At 40.5% G+C, this 21,243-nt stretch overlaps 2 protein-coding genes across 5 annotated transcripts in view; one reads left to right on the top strand and one right to left on the bottom strand.

The window, feature by feature from the left end:
- Positions 1 to 282: 282 nt before the first annotated feature.
- LOC139619925 (transcription factor HES-2-like) lies at positions 283 to 1,701 on the bottom strand. The gene is made up of 3 exons (XM_071474991.1): positions 1,458 to 1,701; positions 1,178 to 1,361; positions 283 to 1,067 (listed from the first exon to the last, which is right to left on the bottom strand). The coding sequence occupies exons 1-3, from the start codon at positions 1,545 to 1,547 to the stop codon at positions 736 to 738; spliced, it is 606 nt and encodes a 201-aa protein (XP_071331092.1). The 5' UTR covers positions 1,548 to 1,701; the 3' UTR covers positions 283 to 735.
- A 13,767-nt stretch (positions 1,702 to 15,468) lies between these two features.
- espn (espin) overlaps positions 15,469 to 21,243 on the top strand; it is a 43,137-nt gene continuing 37,362 nt past the window's right edge. For 3 of the 4 annotated variants that reach the window (XM_071475742.1, XM_071475740.1, XM_071475741.1), the window contains exons 1-2: positions 15,469 to 16,865; positions 19,611 to 19,804. In XM_071475742.1, the coding sequence (XP_071331843.1) occupies positions 16,566 to 16,865; positions 19,611 to 19,804 (494 nt within the window). In that variant the 5' untranslated portion in view covers positions 15,469 to 16,565. The remainder of the gene's footprint in view (positions 16,866 to 19,610; positions 19,805 to 21,243) is intronic. The other variant, XM_071475739.1, reaches the window with a different exon arrangement.

The raw sequence follows: 21,243 nt of genomic DNA, 5'->3' as shown, positions 1-21,243 counted from the left end.
TGCAATTCAAAATGCGGTCATCTCAGTGTGTGTCCTGTCACACAACCAGTACAACTTCTTCCCAACAATTTGGCGGCAACTAGAGAGGCGCCACACATCAGCAACAATAGAGCAGCTGCTGATCAGCATCAATAGGCTCCAGCTGACCTGTGGCTTTAGCGTTTGCGCGCCATTTTTATTCCTTTCATATCCCTAAGAGTTCTCTCTCGGGGGCGTCTGGGCGTAATGATACATTTAAGAACCTTATACCATCATAAAATATAAAGATCACACAACACAACCATGTTTGACGAGTGTACATTTATTCAAAAATTTTTGTCAATGACAAAACATGTTTTTCTCTTACATGCCATCGATAGATAATATAGGTACAATCCTATTTAACACATAGTGTTTACAGACTATTCTGTTGCACAGACCAAAATACTTTTAAGTCCATCGTGCAAACCTCAAACAAAATAACCCTTGGGGTTTTACAAAAGTGTTGTCTACAACCCACATCTTTGATACCCCAAAGAGGATTGCGTTTTACAAAGTTCTTGACTTTATAGTTTCTTTGAGATCTGTGCTCGTGTGCCCTTTGGCATTATACTTAAAATGAGCGAAATGCTGAATTAAATTATCATACAGCAATTATTCTCCTTAAATCGTTAAGACTGCAGCTATTGAAATACAACTATAGCAAAAACAACATCACAAAATAAATAACACACGTGAAATAAATGTCCATCTAATCTACCAAGGTCTCCACATGGCAGCGCTGACAGGCAGCGGGCCTGGCTGCGCTGCGCTGGGAGCCACTGTGCCGCTGCTGCTGCGGGACTGACTCTCCAGTCTGGAGCTGAAGCTGGATTTGAGGCTCAGGAGTCTCTGCTGGATCTGAGGGAAAGTCCTCGAGCTCTGAGCGCAGCAGTTCAGGCAGGTTGGGGGGACGGTGGCGGACATGGACTGCTGAACGAAGTCGTTCACCCGCTGACACGCGTCTTGGTCCAGGCTCGTTTTGGGAAGCAGAGCGGAGACGCGCTGGAGACAGGCTCTGTAGCCTTCTCTGTAACTGTCTGAGGAATCTGGAAGAATCAAAGAGGGGATTTGATCAGTGACGGGAATTTCATGGGAAGCGTACTTGAAATAAGAGATTTTGTGCAGTTATTATTGTAGTTCAAGAGCTGATGCTCACCTTTGACTGGAGTGGAAGGAAGGTCTCTGAGGAACCTCACGGTCATTTCCAGGATATCAGCTTTCTCCAGCTTGGAGTAGCGTGCGTTGTCTTTGCCAACAAGAGGCAGGATCAGGCTCTTCAAATGACCGAGACTGTCATTGATACGAGCACGTCTTCTCTTCTCCAGCAAGGGTTTGAGAGTCTAGAAGAAATTATGAAAAAAAAACGTTATTCCGCTGCACTTTCAAAAGAGGCAGAACATTTCCAGTTAAATAAGTCGTATTGGCCTTTTCCTTACCTTTCTCAGTTCGTTGGCTTGTTTTCTCTGGGCCACGGTGGACCTGGCAGGGAGAGGCTGGTTGGCCTCAGTAGTGATGCTGGGACTCATTTCGTTTCTCTTTGTTGTTGTGCTTTTTGATGGGAGATACTTGCTCTCGGAGCGGCTGAGCTGAAGTGTGAGGCAGAGCTGGAGGAGCCTCCTATTTATATGGGTCCGGCGCGTCAGAGCGGAGGGAACACAAGCCACACACCCCAGTGGGGGCGCGGGGGGGTTATGCCTTTGGGACTTGAGTGGAGCTCCTGTCTGGACCATCTGGTCCCTTTGGGCCCCTGCGTCTACCGCTGGTATGTGGAGTTTCGTGATGGTGTAGCGTTTTATTGCCTTTCAAATTTCAAGTTTTAACGTCCATCCAATATCCATTTACGCATACGCATACAATAACTATTTGTTTGTGCTGAGAATATGGGCCATAGGAATAACCCACTCTTTTAATGATCTACATTAGGAACTGCTTCTTTTTATGCCTTGCTTTATTATTAAACTGATCATCTTTCTGTTGATTGTTATGTTTATTTTTGCATCGAAAAATCCCCACAAATCAATGACCGAAGAATAATTTTGTGTAATGACACATCTGAAAGTTGCACTGCTATAAACGACCAATTAAAATGTTAGGCCTATAGATCAAAAACAATGAAAATAGGTCAGTCTACATAAATTCAGTCCGTTTATTAATGCGTATGTTCTCGACTTTGCTACCCACCACAACAAAAGAAACAGAAAACCATGTAATCCTGAGGTGACAGGAGTAATCTATTCCTCAAATTAATAAACCAGCTACCCAAGCCACGCTATGTATGGATTAACATCTGCTTATGGACCCCAGTAGCTTGTTTCCAATATCAACAACACGGTGTTTACCTGGAGCAGTGGGGGAGGAGGCAGAGTCATAACCTGCAACAGACCAGATGCAGAGAGGTGCATCTGCGGAGTATGAAAATATATATGTGTTGGATATACAAAGAGCCACGCAATACACAAGTCTACTCTAACACCTCATGGATAACACAGTGTGGAATATGTCTATGAATCAGTAAAAAAAAAAAAGGCCCTTTTTTTTAAAAGTGATAACCTCTTTGTTTCTATAAAAATATAACATTGTAAACATTTTAAACTTGTATTTAACCTAACTTTTATTTCAACACCACTTAAGAGTTTCGGGCAATATTTGCTGCTGACCATTAAATCCAACAGTGCCGCTGGAAGCTGTGAGTAGGATTCACGCGTTCGGCACGCGCCAAAGCCGCGCAACAGATGGGAAAGTCCCCCCCACCCCCCATCCTCCGTCTCTCCACACCACACACCTCCCCCCTCTCTCCCACTGCTGTACCGCTCTGCTTCTCCCATCAGCATCCCGGCTCCTGAGCCTGTTCTTGTGCGCCCTCACCATCAATGTCCTTCAACAACGTTTTTTTTTTTTTTGGTTGTATTTTTTGGAGTGGGGGGGTTGGGTCGTGGCGCACAAACACAATGGCGTAGTTATAAAGCAAGACTAGCTAATCCAAATCAAACCAAGTAAAAATACAGCACCATAAGATACTATCAGGAAGCCCCAAAACCTTCACAGGAAAAAAGACACAAACAAACAAAATCTGTTTAAAAACGTGTTTATATGTAAAATTATAACGTAGCCAAACGTAGTAGAAAAGACGTTTTAAACCATATTTAGATATAGATCGCTTTGTTCTAAATATCACTGAAAAATCTACTCATGGAACTGTGCAGTGAAGCGCTTAGGTCTTTATTCAATAATATAGAGCAGGGACATGTTTATCACACAGTTTGATTTAAGGTGGTTTATTTACATTTGGACACATATGCAGCCCAACAAGCTCCTATCGCTTTTGTAGAAATAACGCTGCTCCTCGGCTGCAAGCTGTCCTGCTGTAGCTTGAGGGTTTCCAACCCTCTTATTTCTTCAGGCATTATAGATGCGCGGGTTTGCACGCGTCCTGTCCCATGGGGCCCCACATAACTGCCACCGAGTCCAGTCTGGGAACGGGCCCTTCCAGATAAGACAGGGGGAAAAAAGTTCAAGAGAGGCTTCGGTTAGGACCTTTTTTGTCCTGGTTTCAGCTTGGGTATCCATCTGTGCAAGCTGAGAGCACAGTGATCCTTTGTTGAAGGACGTACAGAAAAGTTTTCCAGCCACTGTATGGGAAAGAGAAATTATTCATTCTTTGTTTTCTTCCAGTTACGCTACAGGCCAATAGATTAAGTCTCTAACTATATATGTAAAACTTAAATCAGACAAAGCGCTTTCCTACATATTATTATTATTATTATTATTATTATTATTATTATTATTATTATTAGTGGCAGTAGCAGTAGTAGTAGTAGTAGTAGTATTGCTGGCCTAGTTTAACAACATTAACACTGTATATTTTGACGAAGCGGATGGATTTGAATGAGTTGGAGAATAAAACAACGATAAGTGAGAAATTGGGCGTATAAACGGCATGAGACTGACACGAGTCAAAATGGGCAGACAGATGGAGACAGCGCCGTTTATTGAGGCGTGAAAGCAAAAGCGTCGACGAGCTCTGCCTTGCTGAAGGTGATCGCCGCCATCGCGGCTGTGGAAGCTCCGGTCAGACTTCCAGGTTTTCCAGCCTCCAACTCGTGACTGCGGCTCAAAGGCTGTCTGGCATCCCAAGCCAAAATCTACGCCGACATTATCCGCATGATACTGAAGCATCTGTATATGACTGCAGGCTGAGTGATTTAATTCCCTATTGTTTGTTATCTTAATTGTCTTAAAATACATTTGTTAAAAAATATTCATTCATAGGAACCTTAGCTACCAGGTTTTTATAAAATCATTAAAAATATAGATAAATCATAATAATATTAAATATTCGGGAAAAACTAATAGACTATTGTGTTAACTTCAAATTAAAAGGTACATTTCTAATGGGTGCAAAGAACGACATAAGTGTTATAATTCTCTTGAAGAAAAAGTAGGCAAGTTAGAAAATATTCTATTCAAAATGGGTTCAACGTTTAATTGATGTATGGTTTGGTGTGTTTTACCTGCAGCTCCCCGATGTTCAGTGACACTTTTGTTTTCTTGCGGGCTACATAAAGGGGATGAAATAAGAACATTTACCTATAAGCCGTTTCACAGTCCGTCTGTTACACTGAACCAGGTTTTACATCAAAAAATCGGTTGAAATGTGAGATAATCTATTTCTATGTCATTATCTTGAAATGTGTCTATTAAATTCATCTTTTTATTCTACTTACTATACTGTAGGTCTGTGGGAAAGGAGGCCATATTTCTAAATGCCACTGGATCTATTGGTCAGTATCTCAAAGTGTTTCTGCTCTGGGAGTGTCTAATGAGAAACTGTGAGAATGTCTGGACTTTGGTAGAAAAAAAAGCTGCGCCACACAGTAATGAGAGAGAAACGAGAGAAAATAGTATTTTGCTCAGTCTTATTACAAACATTTGAGATAAGCAACTTAATACACTCAAGTATTTTGTAGAAATGCAGAGCTACTGAATGAATCATGAAGATTTTAACTGCCTCAAATCTGCAGGCACAATGGACAAACATTATGAAGTCTCTCATGGTAAACCCAGGGTTACAGACATTCATACATAATAGTGATGTGTAGACCTAGCAGTTAGTGAAAATGTCACAGTTAAGAGCTGCAGCCATTAGTCTTAATTTTTTTAGTTATGAATATAACAAGTTAAAAGTAAGAAATCATAATATTGGAGCACATAACACTGAGAACAAAGAGACATCACTAATACCAACATGTTTAGGACACTTGATTAGAGTTTATGGCTGCAGATCAAGGAGAGAAAAAGTTTATTCAGCATTTTCCCGACTTTTACATACACTGACACATTCAGCTGATCCAAACAAAGCAAACCTGTTTTGTGCATTGCTGCTAGTGTGGTGCAGTGTGACGTGCATGTAGTGACTGACAATAGTAATTTCATCAGGAAAAAGACTAGAGCACACAGATTTACAGCCTTTAGTAGTGCTTCCATGTTGACACTAATCTGAGGTTTCAACACATGTTTTGTTTCCTCTGTCTTCTGTACATACCTGATTTAGCTTTACCTCTTTTTACCTGATGACTCATTCTTGATGTGATGCTGGGCTGATCTCTGGACTGGACTGTAAATCATCTTCATAACTGCAGCAGTCCACAGAAATATTTAACAGCTAAATTCAGACTGTTGATAAAACGGTTATCAGATGGATGTGACAGTAGGATGAATAAATGGCCACATTGCTATTCAAGCTGCCTGGACAGTGACTTCTTAGTTAGATGGATTGCTTTCTACAAGAAAAGTGATCTTAAGTGATTGTCCTGGCTCCAATATCATTACTTTAGCCCTTTACAATAGCAACATGGAGTTAACCAGACTCAAGTGCACAACTGGGACAGCAGCCTTCTCGTGGCTCCTGGACACGTCTCCCTACGTTTGTATACCTGGGACTTCATGTGTTTCCAGCTCAAAGAACAGTGTAAGGCTATACTTTAAAATCAGTTCTAATATGGTTGTGTAGCAGTTATACCAGCTACAACAGCAACAACTAAACAACCACTCCATTCCTTTCCCTTCAGAATCTCTACCCAACTTTCATGTTTTTATTGTTTTTTTACTAAAATGAATATTTTTTCTTTTGATTTATTATTGAAAGGCTTAAATGTTGTGATGAGTCAGTGATGTATTAGTCATAACACTCACTGTAACATTACCAAATTGGTTTTTTTTTAAGCAATGTCATCTTTAAGATGAAGAGGAAGTCTCAAAACACAAAAGGCTGAAAAGGCTTCCTGAGAGGGTCATGAGCAAAGGAAAGGACCAGCTTCTTTCTTGTTCTTCATCAACACAACAGAAAGCAACACAAGCATCAATATGGAGTAAAAAAAAAAGAAGGTGTAAGTATGAGAAATCTTTTATATATTAGTCTAAGTGTATGCACTCCTTTCTTGTTCAACTACTTAGTACTTCTGTGGACTCCATCATGAGGTGTCACAATGTCACGTGTGGCTTTTTGTCTCAGATCAAGAGGAGTCAGGTGTGGGTGATTGGTTGACACTTTTGCTCCATGTGGAGGTGCTTTGTATAGGTGAACCCTCTCCATAGTGCTGAAGAGGGAGAGGGTGTTTTGACAGGTGAAAGCTGTCCGTGGTGGTACTTTCTGACTCTGAAATCGTCCATTCAAGCCTAACACTACGTTTTATATTGGTCTGTGTGTGGCATTTGTTCTCCACCACAGACAGAGGCTCAGGATAACAAAGACAGGGAGGAACTGGTGCTGGACTTGCCTTTGCTTTTGTTTACATGCTCAATATGACATCTTATTTCTCCTGCATGAGATGTGTGATAATGAAATGGAAAAGGGATTTCTGGAACAGGACTTCATCATCAGAGGCCCTGCTAGAATGAATGAATCCTCCACAGCAGCTCTGTTGTCAGTCCCCATTATGGCTAATGGCATTAGTCCGTGTTCCCTCATAGAGTCTTGCTTTGCTCATATAGCTGATTACCTTACCCTGAGTGATATGCAACAAGTGCAATAGAGAGGCTCGAATTCTGCAGTGCTAATAACCATTTGGTTAAAAGCAAAAGACCCTGAAAATATGTATCATATACTGAGTTTATTAGGAACACCTATTGCTAAAACAATCTGATACAACAGTCCTGCTATAAATTCTCCTTCGTGGAGGCTATAATGTTCAGTTTTTGTTGAAACTTTACAAAGGTGTGGTGTGTGTGTTGAACAGTTTTGCATTATACTGCCAAATGTTTTTATTATCCTGTCCACCATATGTATATAAATGAGGGCTGGATAAAAACAGTAACACCTCCCTGTATAATGCAAAACAGTTCAACAGCACCACAGACTACATCCTCCAAAATGATCATACAGTTCAATCCACGCCTCTCTCATTTTGACTAAAAACTGGAGATCCTAACCTTCATAAAGGAAGATTGTTCAAACAACTGTTGTGTTAGAGTGCATTTGTTTTCGCCAGGTGTTCCTGATAAAGTGAGTATATTTCTGTTTCCCTTTGATAAACAGTCCCCTTTGTTACTGTTACCAGTGTTGTGTAAGGGATGGCTCTGGTTTGGCAGTGGCCTAACGATGGCTACATTAGCTAAAGCTGAGGCAGAAGATGCTTCACCAGATCACCCATGGCTTTAAGTTCATTGGTTGAAACTTGAGAAAAAAGGAAAGATTCCTTTCATTCTGAATTTTAGCTGTATTTACTTCAACCAAAATTCATCACTGCCTACAAAAATTTGCCATAAGTATGTTGTGGTTAGACTAACAGCTTGTGGTAGACGCTGTTCTCCTGCAATGATTGGTCAAATGACTTATGGCCATTTCCACAGCCTTTGTATCATATTCTTCAACTTGTATTATTATTCTACAGGTTCTACAGTCGATCAGTCATTCAGTAGGTTGTTTCACAGTCTAGTGAATGTGGAACAATACAACAATGTGTTGTCATACAAAAATATACTTTTGATACTAAGTATTCTAAAAGCTAGTAGGCTACTCCAGAACTTTAACTCAAGTAAAAATTTGATTGAACAACTTTCCCTGTATTCGAGTTATATTTGACCAGGAGTATCTATATTTTGACTAAAGTAATGGAGCTGTGTACTTTGTCCAAGTCTGGTTAAAAGTAAAGATGCCCTTTGTGTAGGCTCAGATAGGGGCTGAGGGGTGAGGGCATCTGTATAAAATTTAAAAACTTTACCTTATAAAGAGAAAAAAAAAAACTTACTTGGTTCTATTGTTTCTATTGATTCTATTGTACTCGTTCATGATGGAAATGCTGGGATGTGACACTGTATCACTTCTCCCCCTAAAGATGTATCAAACCTATCAAACCTATCAAAATTTGCCGTGAAGCTTCCCACGCCTAAATCAACGCCATCTTCATGTAGCATCTGCCGCACACTGTGACGAAAACACTAACTTTTTTCCTCCTGCAAGAGGTCCATTTGACGTCACAGATTCTGTCCACATCAAATCCACATCAGCATCCCCACGCGCGGAATGATATAACAACAAAGAACTCTGGTAAACCATAGTAATCTGTAAAAACATAAACGTCTCCATACTGAGCAGTCTTAAAGATATAAATAAACATAATCAAAGTTAGGCTGTTTAAATCTGAAATATGAATCCAAGAGTCTAAAAAGCTCTTATCATGATGTCAGATTGTTTCAGTGGCCTCACGTCCTCTGGACAATGCCATGGTGTCTTCAAATGATGTGCTCTTTCGGGTTATTTGCTTTAAATGATACGCTATGCGTTTCTTTACGCATGGTAGAAACCGAACATCACGCACTACTTAAAGCTTGAAACATCCCAAATATGCCTTAAAACCCAAACCAAAGAGACACACTTAAATATAAATGCCGAACGAAAGATCACGGTTCTCTGCGAAAACAGTATATATAATAATAATAATAATAATAATAATAATGAAGACTGTTTACTTTTTAGAAATGTTACTGTCATAACTTTGTGCTTTATCAAATTTAAGGACGGTTTACCATTTATCACATCCACTATCACTGCTCCACTTTGAAAATTCAGTCTATTACAGTGCAAAGCGCTAAGCCTGGCGTCGTTTGCAGGGGCGGAGAAATATATCTGCGTTGTGCATAATGGCTCAGACAGGATTTGAATATCCAAGTAAGTCTAACCAAGCCAAAAGCCAAGCTGTAAGGCAGGGCACACATCTGGTGGCGCACATTTGTTTTGTCCCTCTAAGTTGACAAAGGTAAACTTCGTCACATAGGCGTCGCATAGGCTTCTCCGCCAATAGCTCTTCATCTGAAATTCATCCCAGCTCTGACAGGCTGCTCATTCGCGCCCCCTCAAAGTGCGCTGCACAAGCAGCCTGCGGTCTAATGATGCGCAGGGACAAAACACACAACAAGCACAGATGAGACACATTACCGAAAACCCTCAAAATAAACTGCCGTTCATTTCATCATCTTTTCGCAAATGCTGCAGGGATGTATCGGACACGCCGGACAGGAGGCCTGTTGGCGGGGTTTTTTGAACACTGGGAATTCCTGATCGAAGGAGATCCATTGTGCTGCCATGTCAGGGGCACGAGAACAGCACGAGCCAGGCGAACAAAGGCAGCAGATGGCTTTTCCTGCTCCGACGCATTATTTTCAAGTTACAGGGACACAGAGACCATTAAGAGTTGTCCGGGGGGAAATTAAGGAGCTAGGGGTTTATCATGAAAATGCATTTGTCTATAGGTTATATTGCAACAGTCTTTAATATAGAAGAAAATATCATCAGAGTGGTCTAATGACAAGGTAGATTTCTTTTATGTTTCAAAAATTTATTTTAATCCCTTTATTAATTAAGTCAACTGCTGTAACTGCTCATAATAATAGAATATATGCTTATGATAAAAAAAAAATAGAATAAGAATAACGAGGTTTACATCTGGCAAAACAAAAAAAGGACGTGCCAATACTAAAGGTGTAGACTCCTTGACTCCATGAGAACATCATGGATGTATGCCTATTAGTGCCATTCCGGATTTTTTGGGAATATTTACCCAATTAATGTATGCTTTTCATTCGGATTGAATTGAAAATGAACCCGGTAACAACAAATAAGCTATTAAATGGTTCTTCTTCAGGTTTAACTATTCTTGCAGTGGGACTCAAGCTTGCAAAAAGAACCAGTCTTTATTAAAATATAAAGAGAAACTTCAAAATAAAATCTGATCTATCCTTTTAAATCTTACTCTTCTGTACATTTCTTCTGTGCTTTTGCAGCTGCATGCTCCTGCACAGACCTTCAAGGTTGCAACAGAGCCACGCCATGGAGAGGGCGGGGCATGTACAAGGTGTCCGCCCACAAAGACAACGCGCCTCTGTCATTGAGCCACAAACCTCATGCTGTAAAAGGGCGCTCAATACAACTGCAGCCTTCAACCAGCAATGATCTGCAGGCGCTGCTGCGCTGGCTTTAAATGACAGAGGGCCAACCAAGTCATGCCTGGTATGTTATTTATTTATTTTCCTTTTAAAAATCCGTTATTATACCTGTTTATGTGACATGTCGTTTATGTGTAGTGTATAGGACTTAATTTTTCATCCGAAGATTTACATTCAATCTTATATTGCTGTTTTAATATATGTTCATGGTTTTAGAATTAAAATATTTGTGTCAGTATTTCGTGTAGCCTGATGTGGTCTGAGCTTCAATAAGATCTGTCTAACAAGTTGAAAATGACATCTATAACCACTGCTGTAAACTGTAACACGTGATTAGATTGCATAATATTGAGGCGTGTAGGTAATCTGCTATGGGGTAGCCTATGCTGTGATTCAAATGTCTGATGTAGTTATTTGGCGTAGCAGTAAAACTGCTGAACCTGACCTTATATCCTAAATGAAGTCAACTGATACAGAGAAACAATTTGAAGTCCACTACATTGCCAGTAAATTACGTTACAGGAGGGTGGCCTTCAGCTTTTCTGACTTCTCGCTGTAGACGCTGCATTGTTAAAACGCCTGTCCTGTCAGATTAGTTATCCTGTTCCTGTCTGTTGCTAATGAGCCCGAGTGTGAGAAAGTCTGACCACAGAAATTCTCACTGAAGGTCACGGATGACTGCGTCGCTGTGGGAGAGACATCGTGCCTGCATGGTGAGTTCAGGGGGACAGAAGACGTCTCACTAATGTCTTAAGGCTGCGAGGCAGACAGATGAAACAAGATGAACTTTAGGATAAGATGATAGAACTTATGAAATCAATCACCTGTTATTTCCTGCTTCTGTTACTATGCTGTTTCTGGGTGTTCCACATATCCTCATATGGGAATCAACCAAGAATTTTAAGTTACCATAACTATATAACTATGAATTATACAGGAAATGTGAATTTCTCTTTATATCTCTACATCAGTCTGGAGCCTGTTGAATTTATTGACAGGGTGGCATTTTTATGAAAAAGATGTATGTCCACATAAAGACTAAGAAAAACATTTTTTATTTTCCACAGCATCAATCCATGTCTTGTACATCAGGACGAAAAGTCACATTAATTACAGTATAGATAATCACTTTCTATACAATAGAACCTCCTTAATGTTCTTGTGGTTTATTCAACAACAGTAGTAGTCTAAATGTCAAAGCAGTCTACTGACTACAGCACAAAACTAGATTTTTTGAGGTAATATAACTGCAGTGTTTCCTTTACATACTTAGCCTCCATTCAAGAACAGTTTGATCTGTAATGATCCCCTTTTCATGTCCTCAGGTCTGAAGCAATATTGACAAGGTGTGTAAAATTTCAAATGATCAAACCTAAACATCAAATGTTGTTTTATATATCATTAGATTTACATGTGCACGGATAAATGATCAACTTGTAATGCTTAGAGAATGCTTCACAAGAGGCTGCCTTAAGATGGTTTCCTGATGTTTTAAAAGTGATGATAAATTAACTTCAGCTCCAGCAAGAATGACAGAGAGGCAGACGGACAAAGAAAGAGAGAAAGAAAAAGAAAGAAAGAAAAAGGACAGAAAGATAAGCTGATGCAGAATGAAAAATAAAGTGATTTCCTCTCTGTGTGATGGTCTCCTTTCAGCTGCTTAATAAACTTTCTTTTGCCTGGTGTCTTTTTTTATGAGCATATGTACGTCTTATTATCAATCATGTGTGCTTTTTTATTCTTTATGTTATATAGGCCAACATAGACGTCACACACACGCTTCTCTCTGTTGTCCACCATCTTCCCTGCACGCGCCCAGGTTGACTCAGGCGGAAACAAATGGCACGCGCCAGGAGCTGCCCCGCGTGACTATAAGGCTGTAATTTAACCAGGACATTGTTTTACAGTTGGTTTTTAATTGGGACATAGTAGGCTAATGAATATTTGAATAAAAATAATAATAATACACAGGAAATTATTATTATTATTACTACCATTACTACTATTACTACTACAACTAATAATAATAATATAGCCTAGCCTACTACAAGGACCAAGTCGGTAGAACACATTTCAGTCATCACAGAGTTAGCTTCTCAGAAGGATTCTTTTGAGAAGGCCATACGTTTTAAAGTAACAGCTGTCTGAGAGCAGCGTATACGCATGAACTGCGGTGAACAGTTAACGCCGCAGTGCAGCAGCGCACTGCTAAATGTTGCACTTAGTGAAGCCGAGAAGATTTGGGACATTTCTCTCGGTTGCACGTCCCCGATTAAGGCAGCATTCTTTTAGGCCATTTCTTGTTGCAAGCTGACAGTGGTTGCGTTGAGCAGCATGAGCTCATGGTTTGAATGTTCCCGCGCAGCCGCAGATGTGCCGGTACAATAGATGGGGCCCACGCGCTGAATAATTGAGTCCAATTTGAATAACTGTCGCACGCCCGACGCGTGCAAGAAGTACCCCAGCTTTCCCAGGCTTCCCAGGAAAACCGTTGGCAGCCGCTCTCAAGTTCAATAGGGATTTAGCCTCCCATTGCTTGAAATTGTGGGAGTGTCTTTAAAGAACCCTGGGAAAAGACTCCAGTTCACCTACACATGATTAAACCCTGTGTAAGACCCGTCATTATACAGGGCTGCCGGGCTGCAGCTGCAGCCATAACGTCTTCTGCGCTTTATGCCTGGGCGTCATGGCAACCAACAGGCAAATGAGGACAAGTAAACACCCACATCACAAAGACAACCTTTGTAATCAATACCCTATTTCATATAAAAAAAAATAGGCTATCCATAATGTCAAATCTTGTAAATAGTCAATTTGTGCCATTATGTTCATAATACCGGGTTGGTAAGCTAGGCTTACACACTATTTAAACAAAATGCGGGCCTACATTTTTCCTAAAAGGCAAATCATAATTTAATTGAATTTTCTATATTGATAACTTAGTTGTAGCCTATCCCTGCTTTGCTGCAGGTACTGCATGGGTACCTGCAAATATTAAAAACAAACTACAATATCCCTATATGCACATTAATGAATATATTCAACCAAATAGTAGCCTATGCCTAATATCAAGACGATATTTTTAATACTTGTAGGAGGTAGCTAATTTATAACCCCCTTAATATCTTATTATAGGCCTACATATAGGCTATTTTCATATGCAAGCAAGCCCATCGTTTTCCTTCCTGTAATATAAGATGTGAGCCTACGCAAGGTATTCCATGGCTGTAATGGCACTGATGTAGTGTCCCCTTAATCGTGCTGGAAAGTTTTTATTGTCCATTTCCTTTGGGGAATTGTACCATTAGCCAACAACAATGCTCGTGGGAATTCCCCCTCCCCTCCCTCCCACTGGCGCGCGGTGTCTATGACAGTTGGACCTGTGCAACAGATGGGCCGAGGAGGCACGCGCCGAGCACGAGCCCAGCCCCCCCCCCCCCCCCCCCCCCCCCCACCCCGCAGTGCACACGCCCACATCCTGCAGGGGCTGCTTGAGCGGAAAGAAATCAATCAAACTAATCTGACAATGACGAGGGCAGAAAACTGGTAGTGCATGGTGTGAGGTGGCAAGTTTTCGTGTTATAATATCAGCTCCCAAATGAACCCATGAAAATATAAAATGTGTCAGAGAGAAATGGGCGAATTGATAAGACTGGACACAAGTATACTGGTTTTAATTTAAGCAGGCCCTCCGGTTTTCATTGTTAAAATATAAATATTAAGAGCAGAGAAATTGGTCTAATGTTTTGACAACAGTGGAGCCTAGGTTTCATTTTTTTCCCCCATTATTAGTCGTTACTCTGATATGGTGACGTCCTGACGTGTGAGGCTGCTTACAGTGATTTAGAAGAGCCAGTGCAAAATGATGACTTGTCACCTGGGCACCTCTCCAGGTAGAGCTATATCTTGCAGAATATGAAGCTTTCCTGCCACCGTTTGGTGGTTAAAAGTATTACATGTCATAGCCACGGTTGATTCATAAACTGAAAATACGTGTTCCCTTCCGTGTGAAGCAGAGAACGGGATGTGTGGATGTGTGGCCAAATTTAACAGCATGCATTTATGAAGGCACTGTAAGTGAAAAGTAAAAGGTGTTATTTGACTGGGTGAGTGTTTAGGCTTGGACATGGGCTTACACAGACACAGTGGTGAAAGGCACAGGTAGGGCCAGTTATAAGATAAGATAAGATAACCTTTATAAGTCCCACAGTGGGGAAATTCACAGTGTTACAGCAGCAAAGTGGCAGTGCAGAGAACAGGAAAGCTGCAGGGAAACTGCAATAACAGATATTTAAGAAAGATAAATAATAACAATATAATAATATACAAAATATATAGATACAAAAAATTACAGTTGTTTTAACACATCCTCAAAATGGAACAAAATTATCCAAAAAAAATTCAGTGTTAGATATAAATAAGCCTGTTACATTATTGGTTAATTATTACAGATGCCTTAACTCCTAAGCAGTGTGGTTAATTTGAGGTACTTTATATGTTGTTAGGCACCCTAGTCACTCTGTATTGAAGGCTAATGTCTCTGTTGTATATGAAATCTTAATCTGTATAGTGACTAATACTATAATTGTCAGATGAATGTAGTGGGATAAAGAGTGACTATTTTCCTCTGCAAATGTAGTGAAGTAGGCTAGAATTATTAAGTGCATGAAGTGTAAATACTCAAGTACTTAGAACTGCACCTAATTGCTGCACATGTGCTTAGTTCCTTAGTTTATTGTGCATGCCTCACAATAAAACATTGAAGTTATTTTCATTATCAACCATGAATTACTCATAAGTAACTTGTTCAACTCTTGGTAGACTTTACCAAAGCATCAGATATGCTGTACAGCCTGTTATTCAGTCTTCACACAGGTCTCAGCTAAAGTAAAGAGCTTTTCCGCAACCACAAATGATGTTGCTAAATAAGAGAAATTTTAAACTTCTACAGTCAGTCAAGACAAATCTGATTATATTGTGGCAAAATGACTAAGTAGAAATATAAGACAGTAACTGTTTTTATATAAATTATAGCAACACAACACACGCACAAAATACTGATGCATCATGATGAACTATCACAATGATAAGTTAACAAGAGGCTCATTATTTAAAGCAAACTGTTTACCGGCGTCTCGGCTGTAGCCTCCTGTGTTTTCAGCGTCAACAAGACAGAATATTTACACTTCCTAACTTAACAGAGGAACGTTCACGCCGGGGTCACAATTTTGAGTGTTACAGTTTTACAAAGAACCACCAGGTGGACCTCTACTGTGCAAACTGCGAGTGTGCAGTGATGCTGGTCTCACGGCCATATGTAGAATTAACGCCAGTGAGCCTGTGTGCAAACAAGACTGCCCATGTGCTCAAAAAGCTCATTGCTGACTTATTACGTAGTCATATATCTGTACTTGACCGACACCCACCGCCACCACAGTTGTATAACTTTCTCTGTCTGGCTAAACTCCGTTTTAAGAAGCCTGTTCGTACTGCCCCTTTAACTTCTGAGCCGATTTCCAGAAAGCAGCAACCTGTAACAGGCTCAGCGATCCTCCCCCCTGATGGATTATTGAACAGGCGCAGAGTCCCATGTCGCCATCTGCTATAGGAAGAAAAACACTGCGGAATATTCTCTGAGGCACATGAAAGCCTGCACGTTAGTTATTCGGATGCAAACAGGGTAAACAAAGAAATTAAAGGGGGGGGAAAAAAGAAAGAAATAACAAACAAACTAGTGCAACAGGTGTTCAGCGTCCTGCGGGCGACAGACAGAGCAGAAGCGGATTACTGGCCCACATCGTCGGGCAAAACATAGAAAGCAGGTTAGTTTATCACTCAGAGACAAATTATAGGTCTGAGTTTCAATTTCAACATGTAAAACGCGTCGCTTGTTCAAATGTGCAGCTTATGACCGCAAACGGATCTTGTTTTGACCATTTGGCTGTGGAGAGATGTGGAGCGATAATTTAACCCTCCTGCAAAATTAACTGACTGAAAATATCTGAAACTTTCGAAGACTACAATGCTGGTCCCATCTGCACGGTGAACCGATCGGGCTCAACCCAGGAAACCAAAAGGAAGGAGACGTCCAGCCTGCAGCAGTCATGGTGGTGGAGGGGGACAGGACGCTGCTCGCCGCAAGGCAAGGGGATGTGCAGACGCTGAAAGTGCAATTAGCGGCGAAAACGCTCACCGGCGACGTCAAAGATGTGCTGGGGGCTTCACCGGTCCACCACGCAGCCCGAGCTGGAAAACTGTCCTGCCTGCGATTCCTGGTGGAGGAGGCAGGACTGCCGGGCAACTGCCTGGCTAACAACGGGGCGAGCCCGGCGCATGACGCTGCAGCCACCGGCAACCTGGCCTGCTTACAGTGGCTGCTGACCCAGGGTGGATGTCGGCCAGAGGTGAGTGACCTGACCCATAGCTGGACAAGTTGAAGTGTGGCAGACAGTAGCCTAATTCTCTGTTTCCTCTGACCTTCTCTGTTGTGTAGCCTACGTGCCAAACCCCGCATCCAGTCCTTCGCCAACACCCAATCCCTTGACCTCTCTAACTAGAGCTGGAGAGGTCCAACTGGAGTCCAGTGGATACTCTGACCAATGTCAATGTATTTTCATGCCTAAAACATACACATTTAATGTTTCCTAACCCAGTAAGAAAGCTTCTGAAATAATATTCAGACAATCATCAGACTAATAAAACAAATTGTGTAGGTATAGCAGCTCCTCAAGGCTGGTTGACCCATCTGCTCCTTTTCATGGAGGAAACCCAGAGACAGCCTACAGTACTGTCTAGCTTTAATTGAGAATAAAGTTGTGTTGAGTTGTGTTTAAGTTGAATAAAGTTGTTAAATAATATGTTTCAAATACACATTTTACAGGTTGCTGTGCCTGTTGAAAGAGGCACTTCCACAATAAATATGATCTAAACCTAATGATGACACTATGAAGTCACTTCCAAAGTAGTTCCCAAGGTTTTGAAACTGTAAAACCAGAATTCTTTTATCTTGAGTGATGATCAGCTGTCAGGATGAATGAAGATAACTTCACCAAAAATGGCATCTGGCTGCAGAAATTCAGCATTAACAGATTTATTATCAAGACTTCAACCAGACATCAGAACACGGTGTGTGTACAGTAGTCTGGCTAAAAAACACACACTGCTCCCTTTCCAAAAGAAGACAATGACGAGAGTCTGAATTTTGTTTTGTAACCATTTTATAAAGACGTATTCAAAGGCTGTATTTGCAAACACTCTGATATAACGCCCAAGATACAGCTTAATAAAGAAATGTAATTAAACACATTAAACTTCAGTACATGTAAATGACTATCAGTTGTGGGTCAGGGGAAATGCACTGAACATGTTACAAGAACTCTTTGTCAATTTGTAACATTTAGTTCTAGTTTAAAACCAACTTATACTGCACTACCTCATGTCCCCATGGTAATGAAGTATGCAAAACTGGATTTGCAAATGTAATATCCTTTATACAGCATGTACTGAGACACAGAGAGAGCACAAATAGAAATACATAATGACAGTGTAGTTTGATATGATAGTGGGTCAGATGTTTGGTATTGTAGGTAGTATGGTTAAACCTTCACATGACAGATTAAACCTTATGAGCTCTTATGACTCAGTTACCTCATTTCCATGTCCCAGTTGGTAGTAAGAGGCAAAGTATTCACACCAGTAAAGGAATGCAGCAGGCACTTTACCCTCATGTACCACTAAGTCTCCCATAGTCTGTTGTGACTATAATTCTTGTATTGTTTCTCAATACAGTGTTTCTCTTTAGAAACACAGAGTAGAAAGGAGAAAATCCAGCCATCCATTTTCAATATCTGCTTATCCTATGCACATTACCCTTGCATGCTTTAGGTGAGAGGAAGAGTACTCTCTGAACAGGTCACCACATATCCAAACAGACAGACAGAACATTTAGAATTAGTGTCCGCTTAAGATTTTCCAATTCACCTTTGTGACTGTAGAATAAAAGCCATGCAGAGATTTGGAGACCTTGCAAGCTCCACACAGTAAGGTCAGATTCCTCCCCAAGGCTGTCTTTTGTCTGAGGCGACAGTACTAAGCCACTGTGCTGACCCATAGTATGCCTTCTCTTACTGAAAAATAATTTATTCAAACACAACAGAAACAGAAGCACCACACCTGAGTCAATCGGGCACTCGATCTGACTTATACTAATCTGTGATTCTAAATTTGAAACACGGAGTAATAAGAGCTCTATTATCTACTTATTGTCTCCATTACTTTTGAGGACTGCCTGACAGAGCACAGAAGAGCGACAAAGAGCACCCCACGCCAAGAACTAACTGATAAGATACTTGGCTGACATTTAATAAAACCAATCAATTACCAGTTGCGGTGCAATTTACTTGATGGGTAGACAATGCTTCCACTTTTCACTATTGTGTCTTACTGCTCTTGGATCTTGACTTTATCTATGTTGTTCATTTGAGTCATTCCTCAGACTACAGCTTAGATTCATTAATAAGACATGAGCATTCATACTGATCGATATAAAGAGCATGTAAACACAATTCTTTTATTTTCTGTGTTACTTATTGGTCGATCTGTTGATCCAAAGAATAAGGGTATGTTACAGGTAAATACAAGTTTTGAAAGGAACATAGAAGGTGTAATTGAGTGCAAGTTTTAGTCTATGCTGCTTAGAAATGCAGCAAGTTAGAGGCTGGTGGGTGTGTGTGTGTGTGTGTGTGTGTGTGTGTGTGTGTGTGTGTGTGTGTGTGTGTGTGTGTGTGTGTGTGCAGACATGAACAAGGTACACTATTATACAAGTTAAGCAAGCACTTACATCCTTTCCCAATATATCCAATACTCTACTAAGTTGTGATGGTTTCTGACATATTTCAGGCAGGCATACAAGATAATTAATAAGTCATTAATTTGTTTGAATCTGATTAGTAGGTCCTACTTCCTGAAAAAAAACTTGAGAGATTATTTTCAAAAAGTGAAATCAGACTGTTGGCTTCTTAGGAATAGTATAGTGGTAAAGCTGATTCACAGTCTATTACTGTAACTCTTATACAGTCAAAGTATTTTGGTTATAAAGTTTATCATGTTTTCCATATTTCATCTCTGTTTCTCTTTGGTTTGATTTATAGGACAGGGATAGTTCCGGTGCTACCGTTCTCCATCTTGCATCTCGCTTCAGTCACCATGAGATCACTGATTGGCTGCTGAAGAGTGGTGAGGTGGACCCTGGGACCTCCACCGATACAGGCGCCCTACCTGTTCACTACGCAGCTGCCAAGGGAGACCTGCCGTCTCTCCGACTGTTACTGGGGCACAGCCCAAAGTAAGATCAACATGGTCTATAAAGGCAGTCTACGGGCCTCCTTTCACTGTGCTCACAATCTGAACTGTCATTTATAAGCTGTTGGTTTCTTCTTGCTGTGGACTAATAGTGTTTTGATTTGGTATATGAATTTCAGCTGATCTTTTGTGCAGAACACCATCTCTGAGAACAGATGGGATGATATTGATTGTGTGAAGGAAAAAGCTGTATTCAACAGAAATTCCTTTTATCTAAATATATTTTTCATATGACGTGATATTAAGATAAGATAAGATAAGATAAGATAAGATAAGAATATACAGCAGTAACAGCGTAACTGTAAACTGCTAACAGTAGCAGTGTATGAAGAGTGCACAGATTGGTGTATGAAAGACTGGTGAATGAGAGATGTGTGTGAAGTTGTGAAGCTGTGTAGTAATACACTGGATACAATAGTTTTGTCACTTGATGATGGTGAGAGGATGACATGCAGCCACGAGCCAGACTTGAGCCTGGGCTCCTATGGTTAGAACTAAGCCTTTATGATAAGCACTCTACCAGGTGAGCCAATGGGGTGCCCCTCAAAGTTGGATATAAAGCTAAATTTTCACACCTGATCAGTCGCTCCCATCCACTCTTTCTTTGTCCTGGTCCTCTTCAGCATCGCCTTCAGCTATGAAGCCAGCAGTGCAAATTTGATTTCAAAAGCACATTTAGGCTATGAGGACTTTAATTCTTGTAGTGTTCCAGTCAGCTTTTGCCTGCTGTTTGGAGCCACAGTTCAGATTCAGATTCCAGACTCTTGGCACTTTTGCAGTTTGATATTGATAAGAATGGAATAAATCTTTAATGTCCACCAGAGTGGAGAATTGTCAACCTTTATTTCTTTTCAGATGCCTGCCAAATAATACTGACAGTTTTGGTCAGTAGATGAGCCTCTGGCTCGTACTGTAGGAACTATTTATTACTGGCAGTGGTGGGAAGCAACCTGAACTTTTGTTGATACCTGTGGAGCAAACTAAATACTCTTAGTGGTTTAACTTTCCCAAAATATAACACATTACCTCAGCCCCCAAGAACTATATATGTAATACATCTAGAGCAATTTACATAGTGTTGTAACAAGTCTGCATAGCTGTGTGACAGCCATGTCAACAATCAAATCAATCAAGTGTGTGAGAATTAATATTATTAAAAGTCTTGTTTTGTCCACCAAATACTCCAAAACCCAAAAATATTTAGTCAACTGTACTATAATGCAAAACCAAGAAAAGCATTGCATTCTCACATTTGAGAACCTGTAACCAACAAATGTTTGGCATTTTCTTCTTGAAAAATGATTTCTATCAAACTAGTTGCAGATTAATTAGTGTCAGTATGTTCATGTATGAAATATGTCAATAGTGTGTTTGTATGTGTGAGTTAATAGTGTGTGTGTTTGTGTGTGATTACACCTTGAT

Source organism: Trachinotus anak, unplaced genomic scaffold, assembly GCF_046630095.1.
Source record: "Trachinotus anak isolate AG129_WGS33_773 ecotype Australia unplaced genomic scaffold, CSIRO_AGI_Tana_v1 ptg000004l, whole genome shotgun sequence".
Taxonomy (NCBI): domain Eukaryota; kingdom Metazoa; phylum Chordata; class Actinopteri; order Carangiformes; family Carangidae; genus Trachinotus; species Trachinotus anak.
The sequence above is the reverse complement of the archived record's forward strand: the minus strand, read 5'-3'. Positions and strand labels throughout refer to the sequence as shown.